The following is a 19,837-nucleotide window of genomic DNA, read 5'->3' on the forward strand; positions in this document are numbered from 1 at the left end:
CTGGTGAATTCTACCAAACATTTAGAGGAAGAAATGATACTAAGTATCCACAATCTTTTTCAGAATATAGTAGCAGAAGGAACAACTTCTAACTGATTCTATGAAGCCAGCATTATCCTAATATCAAAATTAGAAACATTGCAAGAAAGGAAACCTACAGACACGTATTTCTCATGAACATAGATACAAAAATCCTCAACAATATTAGCAAATCTAATCCAACAATGTATAAAAGGAATTGTTCACAAAGATCAAGTGGAATTTATTCCAGGTATGCAAAGCCAGTCAACATTCCAAAAATCAATTAATATAATCCGCCACATTAACAGGCTAAAGAGGAAAAATAATATGATCATATTAATAGATGCAGAAAAAGAATATGACAAAGCCCAACACCTATTCATGATTTTTAAAAAAGAAAAACTCAGCAAAGTATCAATTGAGGAGGACTTCCTCAAATTGGTAAAGAACCATCTATTTAAAAACCTATAGCTAACATCACACTTAACAGAAAAAAAAAAAAAAAAAAAAACACCAAAAAATTGGATGCTTTCTCCTTAAGACTGGGAATAAGGCAAGAATATCTTCTCACCACTTCTTTTCAATAACCAGTGCAATAAGACAAGAAAGGAAAGGAAAGTTATGTAGAGATTAAGAGGAAAGAATAAAACTATCTTTGTTCACAGATGACATGATTATCTATGCAGAAAATTCCAAATAATTAACAGAAGGCCTCCTGGAACTAATTAGTCACTGGATACAAGGTTCATATACTAAAATGAATTGATTTCCTATATACTAGCAATGGACAGTTAGTCTTTCAAATTGAAAACAGTATCATTTACAATAGCACCAAAAAATGAAATTCTTAGATATAAGTCGAACAAAATATGTACAAGATCTATATGCAAAAATTAGAGAACGCTGATGAGAGAAATAAATAAGAGGTAAGTAAATGGAAAAAGAGTCTATATTCTTGAATTGGAAGACCCAATATTATTAAGATGTCAATTCTTATCAGCTTGATCTATAGATTCAACATAGGTCCAATCAAAATCCCAGCAAGTTATTTTGTGGATCTTGACAAACCAATTCTAAGGCTTATGTGGAAAGGCAAAGAACCCAAAATAGCCAACTGAATGTTGAAGAAAAAGAAAACTGGAGAACTGATACTACCTGACATCAAGACTTACCATAAAGCTACAGTAATCAACACAATGTGGCCCTAGTGAAAAAATAGACACAAGGGTTAATATAACAGAATAAAGGGCCCACAAATAGATCCACATAAGTATAGTCAACTGATACTTGACAAAGACACAAAGGCAATTCAATAGATAAAGGATATCTTTTCAACAAATAGTACTGGAACAATTGGAAGTCCATATGAAAACAAAATCTCAATCTGGATACAAACCTTAAACCTTTTATGAAAACAAACTCAAAATGCATCATAAATCTAAATGTCAAGCTCAATACTGTAAACTTCCAGAAGAAAACATAAGGAATTTGGGTTTGGTGGAATTTTTAGACACAACACCAAAAGCATAAGGAAAATAATTAAATACAGAAGACTGATTTAGCCTGCCTAAATATGATAGAAATATATTTGGTGGATGAAAGATAAGAAAAAAGGAGGGAAGGAGTTATAAGATGGCTGAACCCATATCTTCCATATTAGTAATCAGAAAATACTGTCTAAAGTTGACAAATCAAGAATATCCGCAATATATGGCTATTGTTAAGAAACACAGATATAAGGATGCCTGGGTGGATCAGTCAGTTAAGCTTGCAACTCTTGATTTCAGCTCAGCTCATGATCTCATGATTTCGGAGTTCAAGCCCTGTGTTGGGCTCTGTGCTGGCAGTGCAGAGCCTGCTTGGGATTCTCTCTCCTTCCCTCTCTCTTTGTACCTCCCTGACTTGCTCTCTCTCTCTCTCTCTCTCTCTCTCTCAAAATAAATAAATTTTTTTTTTAATTTTTTTTTTCAACGTTTATTTATTTTTGGGACAGAGAGAGACAGAGCACGAATGGGGGAGGGGCAGAGAGAGAGGGAGACACAGAACCGGAAACAGGCTCCAGGCTCTGGGCCATCAGCCCAGAGCCTGACGCGGGGCTCGAACTCACGGGCCGCGAGATCGTGACCCGGCTGAAGTCGGACGCTTAACCGACTGCGCCACCCAGGCGCCCCTAAATAAATTTTAAAAAAAAAAAAGAGATATAGACACAAACGCTAAAAAAAAACAGCTAACATTGTTGAATAAGGCCTTCACTGGGGATCAGGACAAGGCATAGCAAGGAGACCAAGGGCTCCAGTTGGGTATGGCAGGGACTTTGTTTTTAATACAAACTTTCTAGAGCTTTTGATGGTTTAGTTCTGATAAAATCAAAATGAAGTTGAAAAACAAACAGTACAACTCAACTTGAAAAATAATAATTGATTCTACCACCCCTGCCTTGCAGTAGCAAGGGCATAACACCATGGTGTCATCTAATGTCTGTATTTCTATTAATATTGGGAACCCCGTCACAAGAGTAGGACCACATTTACCTTACCTACTGCTCCGTGTATGTGTCTGACACATTCTAGACACTGGTCCATATTTATTGAATGGAAAAAGAAACATTTAACAGTTCTAGAAGCAGCACACAGAGGACAGATGTGACAAATAATGCAGAGTTGGCCTCACTGTGATTTGAGACTGGGCACTGGCACAAAGCAAGAGCTCAAGAAATGTCTGGAAATTTGCTGTTTATTAAAGAAAGCTGGCAATTAGAGAGAGAGGGAGAGAGAGAGATTGTTACTTCAGGGAGGCAGCAGGTTCAAGGAAGTTGTATTCATGGCAGGGATAACCAGAACATTAGAGTCCTAAAAATAAGAATCTATGAGAGGGAGAAGCACAAAATGTGCTAGGGAGTCATTAGAGATCATTTTTGCAAAATATGGAAAATTATGATTTTCTGATGTGGGATTGAGGGTGTTCCTCTTCCCCTTGCAGAGCTATAGTGGTTAAGTGCATGGACTTCTCACTATCACAGCCAATTCTGATGATTGCTCAGGCCGTAAGAGTCCCTTGCTGACCACACTCCCCACCTCCTTCTAGTAAGAACACATGTTTCCTACAATGTTCAATGTGTCAACTTGATGTTTGGCATCTGTATACTTTAAGAAGATCCAAATGATTAAAGTTAAGCAAAACCGGTCATGAAGTTTATTAAGGGAAATTCAAATTGAGTTCTCTCCGGGAAACATCACCATAAGACCAGGTAGGATGTAGAAAGCAAGACTCAAAGGAAACAATCACTTGAAACTAGTTTAGACATGTGCCAGGACATGTGTTGGAAGAAAATATTCTGAAGTAGCTTATTGGCCTGTCTGTGTGGATAAATTACTCTGATATTTGTGATCTAGAATCAGGAAGAAAACACATTCCCTGATTACCTCATTACAGGAATTCATTCTGGGAGGCATGCACAATTTGCGTTTTTCCCCAAGGATGGGTGGAGGGACTTACAACCTTGAAAATATCTTTGTGTGTGAGAAGTACAGAAAAAAATATTATATATTTCTGCATAAGGAGAAGCAGTGGGGAGATTTTGCTGCTTTGTTCTGTTTGCTTGTTTTTTTTTTTTTTTTAATCTAACCTAAGTTAACTGTGCTAATAACTTTATGTTATCTGCTGAGTACCTTTCTAAGATAGTAATGTTTATACACCTTTAACAGAGGGAAACTGAGGTTCTCAAAGTGAAATAATATTCAAGGTGACCTATTATGTGGATGAGCTGGAAGTTGATCCAGAGTATAGGAGGCACAGCTACGTAGTCAGAACCAGCTGATAATTGTGGGGCCCAGTGCAAAATAAAAATATGGAGCACCTTGTTCAAAAATGATTACAAATTTTAAGATAGGGAAGCAGAGCATTAAACCAAATGTGGGGCCCTTCTGAGCCCAGGGCCACATGTGACCGCCCAGGGTGCACAGTCGTAATGCTAGCCACTGGCCGCATGTATAGATACCTCCCAAGTAGGTAAATTTGGGCTAGCTCCAATGAGAAAATTGGAAAGACGCCGATAAATGATAAATTATGATTATGCCTTAAAAGATTATCTTGAATACTCTTTTAAACCCACAGTAAATGAACAGTTACATAATTATATCTGTGACTTCTAAAATTACTTCTGTAACTGAGCTAGAGAATATTTCAACACTGCCTCAGATGGGATCCCTCTAGGTGGTAATTGCCTATGAATTGATGCATTAATTCTCTAGCACTACTGCATATATCACCATGGAGAATGTTTTGAGACCTGTTTCCAGAGCCCCGTTCCCATCTAGGCAGATATCCTTTGTCATATTCGCTGGAACCTACAGCCATTTCAGTGGGAACCCTGGCAGCCCTCTGCAACATGACCTCCTCAAGGGCGCACCTTTACGTCCTTACTGCTGCTCACCCCACCTGGCACATAGAAGGGATTCAAGAAGTGTTTGCTGAATAAATGAATGAGCACACAAACTCCAGAAAAATCCAGCAGAATCCTAGATTCTCCAAAAAGTAGCAAGAACCAGTCTCCTTGCAATACTCAGGAGATGGTCCAAGCAGCCTTCAGAATTGCTCTAAATTGAGATGATTAGGTCTAAAAAAGAGGGCCAGGGGTAAAGCCAGCATTTGAATCAAAACTTACAACTTCCCTTGACAAGTCCTTCAGAAGCATCAGGTTGGAGGTACCATCTGAGACAGACTGAGACCCACTGGGCAGGAAGCTGATGCAACGCGCATCCCGGATCTTGCCCCACCCTGGAGCACACACTCACTGCCAGCCAAGCAGTGTAGTAAATTCTAGTAGACTAAACGCACATATGAGGCGACTCTTTCTTAAGAGGTAAGTCAGTGCCTCTGCTCAAGGGAAGTGTTTATTACTTTCTCCCTGCAGTGGTTTCCCTCCCTTCGGGAGGAGTTGTAAAACCTGACCCCCGAATTTTATAAGAGACTCAATCTTGTGTTAAAACTTCACCAAAACTGATTTATCTTACATTTGCAGCATTTCTATATCTCACAGATTTTCTATAACTTTTATAGTCAGTGGGGAATAAAGAAAAAAATTTACACAGAGATTTCATACTTGGATCACTTTTTGGTTCTGAGCACATTAAAAGCTGGCCAGAGCCCTGTTCCCATCCATCCATTGCTTCCTATTCCTCAGAGCACTGGAGGAGGCTGGTGTACAGGCTGAGAGCCAGACTGCTGAAATGTGTATCCTTGCTTCTCCACTTACTGAACCTCTCGGGGCCCCGGTGTCCTCATCTACAAAATGGTAATAATATGACACCTCTCCAAAGAGTTGCTCATATAAAACATTTAATGTAGCGCCTATCATGAAGAGTTCAATGTTGCTAGCCATTAGCTGTTATTGCATGAGTCTGTGTCCTGTGAGTCTTTTTTTTTTTTTTAATTTTTTTTTCAACGTTTATTTATTTTTGGGACAGAGAGAGACAGAGTATGAATGGGGGAGGGGCAGAGAGAGAGGGAGACACAGAATCAGAAACAGGCTCCGAGCCATCAGCCCAGAGCCCGACGCGGGGCTCGAACTCACAGACTGCGAGATCGTGACCTGGCTGAAGTCGGACGCTTAACCGACTGCGCCACCCAGGCGCCCCAATGTGTCCTGTGAGTCTTATGAGCAATAGCCCAGCTGTCAAATAGCCTAGCTCCTTATCTAAATGTGACTAATAAAAGTGGTTTTTAAATCCTTTTAAAAAAATAAACTAATCTTAAGAATTGGAAGGTCATCAGTGGTAAGATAGGTACATGTGTCTCTTCAGGATAAGTAAGGGTGACAGAATCAGAAAAGGGGAGGGTGATATGCCTTCTTCACTACAGCTCCTCAAGGGTTCCAGTGACCACCACAACTCATGACTGATGGGGGTAGGATGAAATTTTTCTATGTGGCATAAGAGCTACTGAGCTTAACAAGGTCAATTTTTCTTTACTTAACTATTTATCATTTATACCTGGCCAAAATCCAAAATAGATTTGAATGAGACACATACCACTTGGAACATGAAAGTTTCTTGCTTTTACTTTGTGGGAGGAAAGTCAGTTTTCTAATTAGTCTCAATTCTCAAATATATTGCGCTACTAGATGTTGTCTAGTTTTTCCTTTTCCCACTTGTCCCCTGTCTGCCAGACATTATACTTCTCTGTCTTCTTTCCCTGTCGCTAGCGCTTTTTTTTTTTTTTTTCCTTTTGGTCTGCTTTCTAGCCTCATTCTCCTCGATCTACCCCTTAGATCTTGATCTTTTCCAGGGCCCTCTCATGGATGCTTCATGCCTCATACTCTACCTGGGTGATCTCAATTTGTTCTGATAGCTCCAACCACCTTCTTTTGGCCAATGAACCCTCTATCTGTATTGCCACATCAGTCCTTTCTCTACAGTCCAAACCCATGTAAATGCCTTCAGGAAATCTCCTCTTGGATCTCTTACAGACACTTCAAATTCAACATGTCCAAACTGAACTCATCATCCCCTCAAACGGGCTCCCTTATGGCATTCCCTATCTCAGGAAATGGCAGCACTCTCCACCCAGTTAATCAAGCCAGGAATCTATGATTCATCCTTAGCTCATCTCACTTCCCTCACTGCCTAAATCCAATCAATCACCAAGTTCTCTTAATTCTATTTTCTAAATCATTGTCTTTCAAATTTATTTTACTGTGAGTAAAAGAAACATCTTTTGTATCATGACCCAGCCAGCATGCATTAGCCTGTGCGCACGCGCACACACACAACACACACACACACACACACACACACACACACACACACACACAAAAGTGGAACACAAGTTTCACAAAGCAATTTTTTTTTTTAATTTTTTTTTTCAACGTTTATTTATTTTTGGGACAGAGAGAGACAGAGCATGAATGGGGGAGGGGCAGAGAGAGAGGGAGACACAGAATCGGAAACAGGCTCCAGGCTCTGAGCCATCAGCCCAGAGCCTGACGCGGGGCTCGAACTCACGGACCGTGAGATCGTGACCTGGCTGAAGTCGGACGCTTAACCGACTGCGCCACCCAGGCGCCCCACAAAGCAATTTTTATCATCACTTTATGCAAAGTTTTCTGACATTTCTACTATGTTTTCTTCTATTGTTGCTTTTTAAAATGCTAGTAACTAATGGGTTACTGGCAAATGTTTAGCAACCATCTCTTCTGGAGGCCAGGGAGGGGGAACCTGATGTGTAGCATTTGAGTCTGTGGTGTAAATATACCCACCATGGATGAATCTAAGCTACCAACCAAAGAGCTTGCAAACATCCCCGAAATCCAAAAACCAGCTCTCCTGACCATCTCCAGCATGCCACTGCTTATGACCTACAGTTTGATAGACACTGGTCTAAATATTTCTTGAATCTACCTGCTAATTTTCATTCCTAATGCTACCACTCCAATCTGGGCTACCACCATTTCTGATATCATTGGTTTCCAGGTCAACTGATATGTTTCACACTTAGTTATTACTGTTCAAAGACTTCCTGTTGTCCCCAGGAGAATACAGTCTGTAATTCTTACCAGGGCTTAAAAAGCCACCTACAGTTTGGCATCTGCCTGCCCCCTCATGCCCTCTCTCCCTTGATCTCAACAAAAATGTTTTCTTCGTGAATATCTGGGAACTTTCCCTTGTTTTCAGGTCTTTGGACATGTATTCCATCTTTGTTCAACTCTCACTCATCCTTTCTATCACAGCTTAAATGCTACAAATTCATTCATTCACTCTCCCACTATGTGACAGACATTATGATAAGTGCTGGTGATACAATAAGTAAAAATAGACACAGCCCCTCACCTCAAAGAATACTCTAGGCAGGGAGACATATTCAAATAAAGATATCATTCAAATGTAAGTGCTAATAAAAGAAGAGCTTAAAAATAGATTCAGTGCTCTCTATGAGCTAATCTGACCTAATCTAATAGATTGAGGAAAATTCTGCTAAGTGATGACTGATAAATTACATTGATTGAGCTAAGATATAAAGGAGAAGTATGTCTAAGGGATGGGAAACTAACAGCATAGGCAGAAGGAGGAACTTGTAAAAATTTACATGGCACAAAGGAATATGGTAAAATCAAGGAACCAAATGAAAATACAAGCCATGTATGAAAGGGAGTATGAGACAGGTAGAAGCCACTCTATGATGACTACTCTGGACTTCGTTAACAATTTAGGTCTTTAACAATAAAGCAGTGAGAGGCCATTGATGTATTTGAAGCAGGAATATAATGCATTCAGATTTCTGGCTCAAAACGATTACTCTGGCACTCGTGAGGATGGATCAGAAGGAGACAAAAGTAGATGTGGAGACAATTAGAAACTATTCCAGCACTCCAAACAGAGATGATCACAACACAAATTAAGATGCTGGTGATGGAGACGGAAAAAAAAATCAACACAGTGGAGAGATGTGTGTGTGAGATAACCTTGACAGGGTAAGATAATGGGTTGAATATATGTGATGCAAAAGAGAGAGAAGCAGCAAAGATGACTCCCAGATTTGAGCTGCAAAACTGAATGAGTGGTAGTACCGTGTACAGATAGAAGGAATGCCAGAGGAAGACCACATTTGAGGGAGAGCAGCATGACTTTGGCTTTAGACGTATGGATTTTGAGGTATGCTTAAGGTGTTTTAAGGACCGTTTGACAGACTTCTCTGAATCAGAGGAGAGCTCTGGATTAGGACACAGTTTTGTGAAATATCTACGTATGGGGTTATAGACATGAAGCAGTGGACATAAATGAATTCATTAACTGAGAATGCACACCATGAGAAGAAGACTTCAAAACCAAACTCTAAAGAAATTCAGCATTGCCTGGTTGGGTAGTGGAGGGTGAACTGACAAAGAGAACCAAGAAGAGTGACCAAAGAGACAAGAGGAAAACCAGGAGAAATTGATGTCAATGAGCTGCTTTGTTTTGGTAGAGTATCAAGACAAGAAGCCAGACTGTTGTGGGAGGAATGAGTTCAAAGTACAGATATGGAGTCAACGAGTGCAGACTCCCTGGAGAAATTTGCCTTTGAAGAGATCAAGAACAGTATTTACGAATTTGATGGAAACTTTTTGGTCGTGCTGTAACGAAAGACACCTGTGTAGCACAGCACTTAGATAGGAGGCATTAATAGATGTCATTTTTTTTAATTGCACATTAAAGTGAACTAAAATGGAGGTATACCTAATAAATAGTCTCAGAAGTATCCTGATACTAGAAAACACCGGCATATCTGCATATGCACATGTGCGTACACACACACACATGCATCAAATTTTTAGGCTAAAATTAAAATTGGTGTCATTACCTTAAGAATAAGCTATTTGGGGGGCGCCTGGGTGGCTCAGTCGGTTAAGCGGCCGACTTCGGCTCAGGTCATGATCTCGCGGTCCGTGAGTTGGAGCCCCTCGTCGGGCTCTGTGCTGACAGCTCGGAGCCTGGAGCCTGTTTCAGATTCTGTGTCTCCCTCTCTCTGACCCTCCCCTGTTCATGCTCTGTCTCTCCCTGTCTCAAAAATAAATAAACGTTAAAAAAAAAAAAAAAAAAGAATATTTGGGCACGAAGACAGGAAGGCTTTAGAACAAGATAGAAATTGAAAGTCAACCAAGAACCGGGAACTCTCCACAGATAGATGAGCAAGGCCATGAGTCATTTTTGTGCCGGAAATTGAGCCCTGATCTTATCAAGGAAACAAATGGCGAAAGCACAACTTGTCAGAACAAGTAGGTGCATCATTCACACGGATCCAGTGAAACCCACATAACACAACTTCTGTGTCTGAGGTGCAGTGAAGACAACGTTTGTTAAAAAGAAAACCCTCACTTCGTTTTGGAGACTATAGTAAAATCCTCATTTAGGGAACCAAGTCCATGAAGCAGAAAAGAAGTCAGTTCTGCATCATTCCTTTCCCAGGCTTGCTGTTTTTCCTGCACATTCTTTAGTCCAGTCTCAGCTTCTTTACCTGTAAAATGGGGATCATACCTCATACAGTGGTTGAAAAAGGTGAAGGAGATTACACACCATATCAAAGCACCACACTTAGAATGGCTTTCCACTCCCCTGCCCTGAGAATTTTACATTTCCACTGTTTTTTTGTTTTTTGTTTTGTTTTGTTTTGTTTTTTTGGAACACAATCTCACTCTTTTGTTCACATACTGTCTGTAGCTACTTTTGCACTAAATGGCAGAATTGAGAGTTGTGACAGAGACCATATGGCCTCCAAACTGAGAATATTTACTATCTAGTTCTCTACAGAAAAGCTTTGCTGATGACCAAAGGCATAGAGATGGGGGAGGTGGGAGAGTTTTTAAATTATTTTTTTAAAGTTATTGTCAAAGTGCCTGTCATATAGTAAAGGCTTATGTTGTTTTTGGTATTTCTTTATTCAGTTATTAATTCAATAAATAAGTATTGAGTGCATCCTGTGTGCCAGACACTGTTCCAAGGGCCACAGAATCTAGCAATGAACATAACAGATAAAAATATAAAAATGCTTATGCTCATAGGACAGATGATAAACAGATAAGTAAAAATAAATACAGTAAATTAACTGGCTGGGGAGAAAAATAAAGAGATGGAGAATAGAAACATTGAGGACAAAGGTTGCAACTTTTAGATGCAGTGGCCTGGGAAGACCTAATTGAGAAGGTGTCCTTTGAGTGAAAACCAAAGGACAAAAGGGAACATTGGGCATTCTGTAGGGGAGATAGGGGTAAGAAGTAATGTGCCAATCACAGGAACACATAAAATGTGCTCAATGTTCTTAAGGAAGGCCAGGGAGTCAGTGTGGCCGGAGTGGAGTGAGCAAGAAGAAGAGGAAAAGTCAGAAAAGTGCCCGCAAGCCTAGGTAGTTCCCTGAAGAACCACCTGGGGTCTCTGGCGTTTAGTCTAAGTGAGAGGGGAAGCAAGACTTTTGAGCAAAGTAGTGGCACAACCTGATTTACATGTAATCTAGATCAGTCTGGCTGCTCCAATGAGAATGGCCTACTGAACAGACAGTAGCAAGGGTAGAAACAAAAACATAGGAAGCTCTTGCAGTAGTTCCAGTGAGAGATGACGATGGCTTGAACCCAGATAGTAGTGGTGGCCATGGTGAGAAGTAGATGTCTTGGGTCTATTTGGAAAATAGAGCCAATGGGATCCAAGGATGGATTGGGTGTGGGTTGTGAGAAAAAGAAAAGTCAGAAATGACTCCACATTTTCTGCCCCAAACTACTGCTGCAATAATGTAGTAATCACTGATGTGAGAAGTGAAAGATGTGGAAGATGCATGTTCGCTATTAGGTGGTGGGGAGACACATGCAGGAATTAGGATGCAGGGATGATGAGGACATCATGGAAATGTTGGGTTGGAGGTGCATCCTCCCATGGAGATGTGTGGTGGGCACCTGAGTATCGAACTCTGGAAATCAGGGAGAGGTCAAGACTAGAGATGTAAATGTAGGAGTCATCTACAGATAGATGGGATATGGTTGTGGTTGTTATATCTCTTCAGTAGTATGAGATGGTTCCATTCAGACCAAAAGTACACTGCAAACAGTGTCTGAGGAGCAGAGGCCTGCATAAGACACATTAGCAAAAGCTGCCAGTGAAAGGTTCATGCTACCAGAAGCAAGTAGAAAGCCAGGAACAGGTAGAAAAAATGCAACTAGCATTCATAATTTGAATTGCTGCTAATTTGCCTAATTAAGGAAACAGTTTCACAGTGAGTCAGATTATAATTTTATAAGTTGGTTTGCAAAGTCAATTATAGCTTTATAGTATTACATTTTGGGGATATTGCACATTATCTCAATGGAAATTAATAAGCCACTTGATGAGCACACAACATTCCTTACACCAGTGAAGAAAAGATTAGGAAGAGAAAACTGCCTCTAATTTATGGACAAACACAGTATGATGCATCAGAATCCCATAGGGTAGTTCTAAAATTTTAATATCTGCTGATTCTCACAAATCCTTCAACCTTTTTAAGAAAGAAAACTCTTGACTTGCTTGGCTTCCTCTCTTGGTAAAAAGCCTTTAGTCTGAACAGTTATTCAAGCTGACCTGGATGCACCTAATGACCATTTCTTCCCACTAAGACCATGTTTCTCCACCTTTCTTTCCTTATTGAACACCCCACCAAGGGACCTTTCTAGGTAATTTTCGTTCCCAATCTCCAACCCATAAAAATGTTGTATTGTGGTAAAATATACACAACGTATTTATCCTTTTAACCATTTAGAATTGTACAACTCAGTGTCATTAAATACACTCACAATGTCATGTAACCGTCACCACCATCTTTATCCAAAACATGTTCATTTTCTCCGACATAAACTCTGTACTCCTTATACCTTAACTCCCTATTCCCCACTCCCCCCAGCCCTCCCCCCTCTATTATACTTCCTGTCTCTGAATTTGCCTGTTCTAGTATCTCATATAGGTGGAATCATACACTATTTGTCCTTTTGCATCTGGCTTCTTTCACTTAGTATGTTTTCAAGGTCCATCATGTTGTAGCATGTATCATAGTGTCGTTCTTCTTCATGGCTGAAAAATATTACGTTGTATGGCTAGACCAGTCTTGTGTATCCATCCATCCTAGATGTACACCTGCACCGTTTCCACACCCTTTGGCTATTGTGAATGGTGCTGCTGTGAACATTGGGGTACAAATATCTGTTTATGTTTCTGCTTTCAATTCAGTTCTTTTGGATTTATACCGATGTGGACTAGCTGGGCCCATGAAATGTTAACACCACAGATATACTGCATACCTGTTTATGTTCTGTGTATGTAAGTGTCTGTGCTTAACACATAAAAACAGTAAGATTTCTTCACCACCCTGTCAGAACCAATTTTCACCTCTTTGAGGGGGAGTGGTATCACCCTCACTGAGACAGCAAGCTCTAAGATAAATATCCCCAGGGTTCTCGCGTCAGTGCGGTAAATATATAGGTAATAGATACACAAGGTGCTTAACAATGAGTGAAGCCGCGGGTGATAAGGAAGATGACCCCAAAACACATAAGTATCAAAAGTAATACTTATTCCTCCTGCAATAATATTATTTATATTATAATTAGTCTTCAAAATCGACAGCAGTTGATCAAGTGATGAACCCAAGAATGTTTCGGAAAATTGCTTTTTACAGTTGTGTCGAGACCAAACCAAGTGAGTAAAAATTCTAACTAGACTTTTGAAAACAGTGGAGATTAATGATGTTGTATTCCCACTGAACCTAAAATATCTCCGGAACACAAATAGAATGATTACAAGCAAGTATTACGTGCACTAGGGGAAAACAAGGAAAGAAACAAATACAGGAGCCAACAATCCAGGTGGTAGGAAGCCAAGTGCCGGTGAGGTTACAGGATGGCTCTGTCGGTATAGACACACTGCAGGTTACGCTGAGAACACTGCTGAGTACGTACTGGTATCTGGTTGGAAGGCAGTATGGAAGACACCTGCACATACTCGCCTAGGTTGGATTACAGTGTGGCTGCCTGATGCTATAGTGTCTCAGTATGTAAGGAAGAAATGAAGATTATATAAGAGTCTTGAGAGAAACACGTTTCAAATACCTGACCAGAACCCATCAAATGTCAGGAAAGACAAGGAGAAACCAAAGAACTGCCAGATTGGAGGAGACTAAGATGGGACTACCAAGTACACGTGGGACCCTGGACCAGAAAAAGGGCATTCGTGGGGAAATGGGAATTCCGAATAAAGTCTGCAGTCCAGTTAGAAATGTTGTACAAATGCGAATGGCTTCGCCTTAGTTAATTGTGCCATGGTTATACAAGTTAACATTCAGGGAAGCTGAGGTGAAGGGCTTACTGGAACTCTCTGTACCATATTTGCAACTCCTCTGTGAGTCTAAAATTATTTTAGAATAAAAAGTGTAAGAAAACAAACAAACAACAACAAACTTCCTGGTAACTCCTGAGTGTCAGAAGCGAAGTTGTGACACACATTGCCGAAGAGTGGTGTGAGTGGAGGGTCCATATTCACAATAACAGGAGTTTGAAATCTGACATGAGAGGAACTCCTGTCTTTGTCTCCTTTCCAATTCTATTGCAGGGTGTGCTGGGTGCATCACGTAACTGGGATGTGGGTGTATCCTTTCCTGGAACACATTGGCCCAGGAGCCAGAATCATCTTCTTTGGGTCTACAACCATCTTAATGAACTTTTTGTACCTGCTGGGAGAAGTTCTGAACAGCTATATCTGGGATACACAGAGAAGTAAGTATTGTTTAGGGGAGCATAAAGCAGGAGAACTGCTGTCTAAAAGAGTGTGTGCAGACACTGAAGGAAAATTCCATCGTAGCCAAGGATCACTTATGAAGAGCTTCATTTTTATAACTACACAGTGTTAATTTAAGAGCCGCTGGCAGTTACCTGAAAGGTTTATTACTCACTTTGTCTTATTAGCTAGTAAAACATCCAAATCTCAGAGAAAAGAAGCATGTCTATAAAATTTTATAGGGAGAAATGTAGCGTTAACAACAACAACAAAAATTTAGGAAGTTCACTCTGATCAGAAAATACTGCTTTAGCTAAAGGGACCTCCCCCAATTAAATAGATAAAATATTAAATGTAACCAAATAGTCTCATTAAAAGCCACCCAGACCTCCACTTCTTACATCATCCCTTGTGTGGGTGCAGTAGCTTCAGAGAGGTCTCCCCCACTGTTCTGCTAGAACCCCAAGCAGCTCAGACTACCTGTGGCCACTGTGATTCACCAGTGACTGTCATATTCAAGGGCTGGAGGTGACAAAGAGGTACAGGCAGTAAAGGTAATAATACTTCATTGCTGTAGAAACTCTCTTAACCTATGACTTGATTTATCTTTTGTTTCTGTTTACGGCAGTGCCTCTATCTTGGCAAGGCACGTAATCTTACCCAAGCTGTGCAAACCCCTGTCCAAAGCATATGTAAAATAACATAACAAATGGGAAGGTGGAAAAAGCAACAGCACCGTATGTAGTGGTTTGAGTCCTGCATGAAAGTAGTTCCAAAGGCAAAATGGTTTGGGGATTTTGGAGAGTTCTGGGCATCTCCGCCAATAGAATCACAACATTCTAGACATCACTCGCAAATGATCTCTGTTCCACAAACACTGAGCACCCTACGCTGTGCCAGACACTGTGCCAGGAACCGGATCTTATTAGACAAATAAAACACAGTCGTTGCATGGTTACCAAATTGGACTTTTTTGTGTGTGGACCTTCTAAGATTGTGTGTCAAGGCATTGGCCAATGGTAAGTGGCCAGGAGGAATTTAAGGATTTCTTTTCTCGGCAGCTGGCTTAATTTTAATAAGTGGTCTATTAGAAAAAGTGTCAAAATGTTTCATTCAGTTCAGGCCACAGCTTGGGAAACAAGAAATTAATCTTTTAATAATTCCTTCTCTGTTTAATGGGAATAGTAATCTTTATTAGCTGACTTATGAAAGTATTTAGCTAACTTGCAGAAATATTTTGAGAACAAAATGTAAACATTTCTCAGCTTCTTGGGAGAAAGGCCATATTTAAATGTAGGCTAATATGCTTTCTATATGTTATTCAGGAAGTATTTATGAATCTTTCCCCTTGATTTAGCTTGATTCCAATGGTCATTTGGCCATTGTTCTGCTACTCCTAAGAGAAGATGGCCTGAAGACCAGGAAAGAGAAAAATCCGGTGTGGATTCATAGAATACTGCTCTTTAGCAGCTCTAAGTGAGAAGTTAAAAATGAATAGTGAAACTCAGGGTTTTTTTAATAATCTGTTCAATTTAATTTGGGCCATTCTCTTAAGTAAGGTTGACTCATATTCCACAACTCATTTTAGGTATGGAGATTAATTTTATCTACATGGGACCATCTAGTTACTTCCACAAAGGCAGATGTTTCATGTCAAGTGGACACATTTTTCTCATCTATGAGAAGGATTGCAAACTGATGGCCTCCCCCCAAATTTACTTGCCAAAAGTTTTGTTAGACCTACGTGGTGGGATTTTTCTTTTTGAACCAACATTTAAAAATTGGGAGATTAGGGGCGCCTGAGTGGCGTAGTCGGTTAAGCGTCCGACTTCAGCCAGGTCACGATCTCACGGTCTGTGAGTTCAAGCCCCGCGTCGGGCTCTGGGCTGATGGCTCAGAGCCTGGAGCCTGTTTCCGATTCTGTGTCTCCCTCTCTCTCTGCCCCTCCCCCGTTCATGCTCTGTCTCTCTCTGTCCCAAAAATAAATAAACGTTAAAAAAAAAAATAATTGGGAGATTATACATACAGGCCAGATTCACCAGCTTATCAGATACTTTTTTAAGATCTGGCAACACCAGGCCCACCAAGCCCACTTATGGCAACAATGGATCAGTTGCCCCCTTGAGCTGGCTCCTTAAGTGTTCCTAGTTTTCACCTGGCCACTTTGCTCCACTACATTAGCTGCCTGTTTCCATACATGGCTAAATTTGAAAGTGCTGATTAAAAGCAGTATGTGCCGTATGTGTGTGTGTGTTTGCGTGTGTTGCAATGAACTGAATACAGTCAGGGAGAGTGTTAGAATCCTGAGTACATTTACTACATCCAAAACAAAATCCCCCAAGAAGCAGGGATATCACACGGAGCCCCCTTCCTTGTATCCATAATGATTTTTAATGGCTTCACTTCCTCCACTTGGTTATGCTATGTTGACTTCAACTTCGAGACAGAATCACATTATTACAGAATCATTGAACAGAAAAGGATATTAGAAACCCAGAAAAGCTGGCTTTTTTACTAAGAAGCAGCTGAGCCTGGAAATCCTAGGTGACCCACCAATGTAGGTGGTGGCAGAGCCAACACCTTCTGCATAATGTCCGGTCCAGTGTTACTTTTACTGAGCCATCAGATTGTCACCATTGGAAATCCAGACCCATGAGAGGCTAGAAACCTCACTAAGACCCATGGACCTAGTTCATAAAATAACAAAATAGACCAACTTGATAAGAACAATGTACAAAAAGCCCTTAAATAGGCTAAATTTATATGTAAGCATTTGCTCTTTTTAAAGAAAAGTAACTCTAAGTGGAGTTGTGACTCTTGTAATGGTTTGCTAGTGCTGCTACAGCAAAGTACGGGGTGACTTAAACCCAGCAAAAGCTGGGTGACTTAAACAATAGAAATGCAATGTCTCACAGCTCTGGACGCCAGAAGACCAAAATGAAGGTATTGGCAGGAAAGGTTCCTTCTGAGAACCATGAGGGAGGGATCTCTCCCAGGCCTCTCTCCTTAGCTTGTAGATGACCATCTTCATGTTCACATGACAGTTGTCCCTGTGTGTGAGGCTGTCTCCAAATTTACCCTTTCTATAAAGACAATGGCCATATTTGATTAGGGTCCACCCCAATAACTTCATTTTTACTTGGTAAAGACCTTATCTCCAAATACAATCACATTCTGAGGTACCGGGGGTTAGGTGTGTGGAGACACAATTCCACCCATAACACTCTGCCTTCTGACCCCAAAATTCATGTCCTTCATTCATACAAAATACATTCCCAACAGCCCCAAAAGTCTTTCCAGCATCAACTCTTAGGTCTAAAATCTCACCTTAAATATCATCTAAATCAGGTCTGGTTAAGACTTGGGGTATAATTCATCTTGAAGCACAATTGCTTTTCAGTTGTGAACCTGTGAAGCCAGACAGAAAGTTATCTGCTTCCCAAACATAATAGTGAGACAGGCATAGAGTATACACACCTTCCCAAAAAGGAGAAATCACAGCAGGCAAGGGCGTCACAGATCCCAACCAAGTGTGAAATGTAACAGGGCAAATTCTATTAGATTTAAAGGCTTGAGAATGATCGTCTTTGGCTGAATACTCCATCCTCGGGCCACTTCCCCTTGCCCCTGGGTGGAAGCCTTACCCTCTGGAGAAGACTAGCCCCTGAACCACCTTAGAAGTCATTCTTCTTTCATTTCATGCTGCCTCTGTCCCTTTTAGTCCAGGCTGGCAGGGTTCCTGCTGGCACAAAATTCTCAAAAACCTTTTTGGCTTCCCATGCAATCCACAGAGGTCCACATCATCAGACAAGAAGGTCCCCCACAAATCTCTCCTGGCTGCTGCTGAAATGGTTAATTGGATCCACGAATGGCATGCCCTCATCTCTTTAGCACATGGTCGTCCTGCCACCCCCCTTGGCCTTCTCTCTGAGGTTAGGCTCTGAGGTTAGGACTTCAACATATGAATTTGGGGGCACGGTGGTGGGAGGACACAATTCAACCTGTAACAGCTGAGATATTTCTGTACTTAAGCTAAGAATTTATTCCAATTCCAGTGTGTCTAACTGGGGTGACCAATCTTATTAAAGTAAAACTTAATACGACTAGAAATGAGTGTCCAAAAGTGAAAGGTTGGGGTGAGGAGAGAGACGAGCAAAAGAGAAAGGAGGTTGGAGCCAGATCTTTATGACAGAAACCCTCTTTCTTTTTTTCTCCCACAGCTGCCCATCCAGCTCATGGCCCACCCAGGCCCACCCAGGCCTGCAGTGTCCCAGCACTGCCCTCTGGTTGAGCTCTTCTCCCAGCCTAGGGGAATCACATGTGACTAACTCTCTCAGGGTCAATCAGCTCTTCCTCCAGGTTCCCAAAAGCACGTCCTGCCTTAGCTTTGTGACAGGTTTCTTTCTGCTATTTGTGTGGAAATTATACCTCTGGTTCTTCCAAATATTATTTACAGCTGTCTAATTTTTTCCCTCTACCTCAAAGCTGCCAAACTAAAGTAGGTGGGGAGCCATTTTTCCTGTCTGGGTCAATGAACACCCCCTGTTCTCCACCCCCGCTTTTGAAGATTCCACTGTCGCTGCCAAGTCAACCCATCTGCAGGAGAACACTTAGGAGGAAACAGACTTTAAGGAAAAGCAAGCAGTTATTAGTTCCTGAGAGCTTCTCCACAGGAGAGGGAACATGGGACAAAGTTGGGACCCAAGTCATGTGTGCTGCTTGAAAGGAATCCCTGTTGTGTTTTTCTGCCTTTGCCTTGGTTACCAACAACTAAGGCATCTCCTGGCCTTCTCCCCTTTAACCCTATTCCTCCTCCCTTCAGATGTCCTTAGTCCTCAATCTGAAGTTTTCCTTAATATGATTTCTGAGAAGCACTTTGGAAGAAGTGTTACAGATCTGTGCCAGTTCCTTAGTCATGAAAAACAAACCTGAAAGACTGTCTAAGGACACCTGTTCAGAGCATGTTACCCACATTCCCACCACCACCGCCCTGGCCCCACAAAACAAATACCAGGAGCTGGGTGCTGAGGGGAAGGGGAATCCTCCCTAGTATGAGCCCTGTGAGAGTAACCCTCTGGGATGAGGCTTTACATTTTTATATATTGTGAAGTTCCTTATTTTATTCTGCTTTCCCACTAGCGTAGCCTTCTGAGGCCTTCCTCGTATTCATTGTTTATAAACTGATTCCATAATGATTAAATGAGCTCCTACTGTCAGTCAGGCACTGTGTTAGGTGCTAGGGATATTATCAGAAACAAAACAGTTAAGGGCTCTGCCTTCAGAGAGCTTACGACTTGTAAAAGAATACCAATAAAAGCTGCAAAGCAATATGTGGGGTTCTTTTGTTTCGAGCAAAAAGTTTGAGAATTTGGTTTCAGATGAATAATATTTAGCAAGAAGCAAAAGAAAGAAGCGGGGAGCATTTACCAGTTTAACTTTAATGCATGACAATGACTTCAACATTTTCATCTCCAGGAAAATGAAACATCATTAACTAACTATTCACTACAGACCACAGGCAGAGGTCTTACTGGTCCAGTACATATGAGTCTCTCAGG

At 41.0% G+C, this 19,837-nt stretch overlaps 1 protein-coding gene across 8 annotated transcripts in view; it reads left to right on the forward strand.

Moving 5' to 3' along the window:
* Positions 1-19,837, forward strand: part of AIG1 (androgen induced 1) — a 254,569-nt gene that overhangs the window by 221,176 nt on the left and 13,556 nt on the right. For 4 of the 8 annotated variants that reach the window (XM_030316490.1, XM_030316486.1, XM_030316492.1 and 1 more), the window contains one exon: positions 14,115-14,278. The exons of 2 other annotated variants lie outside the window; for them this stretch is intronic. In XM_030316490.1, the coding sequence (XP_030172350.1) occupies positions 14,115-14,278 (164 nt within the window). Of the gene's footprint in view, positions 1-14,114; positions 14,279-18,499; positions 19,608-19,837 lie in introns of those variants that run through there. 2 more of the 8 variants (XM_030316485.1, XM_030316488.1) reach the window with 2 other exon arrangements.

Source organism: Lynx canadensis, chromosome B2 (genome assembly GCF_007474595.2).
Source record: "Lynx canadensis isolate LIC74 chromosome B2, mLynCan4.pri.v2, whole genome shotgun sequence".
Lineage (NCBI taxonomy): Eukaryota > Metazoa > Chordata > Mammalia > Carnivora > Felidae > Lynx > Lynx canadensis.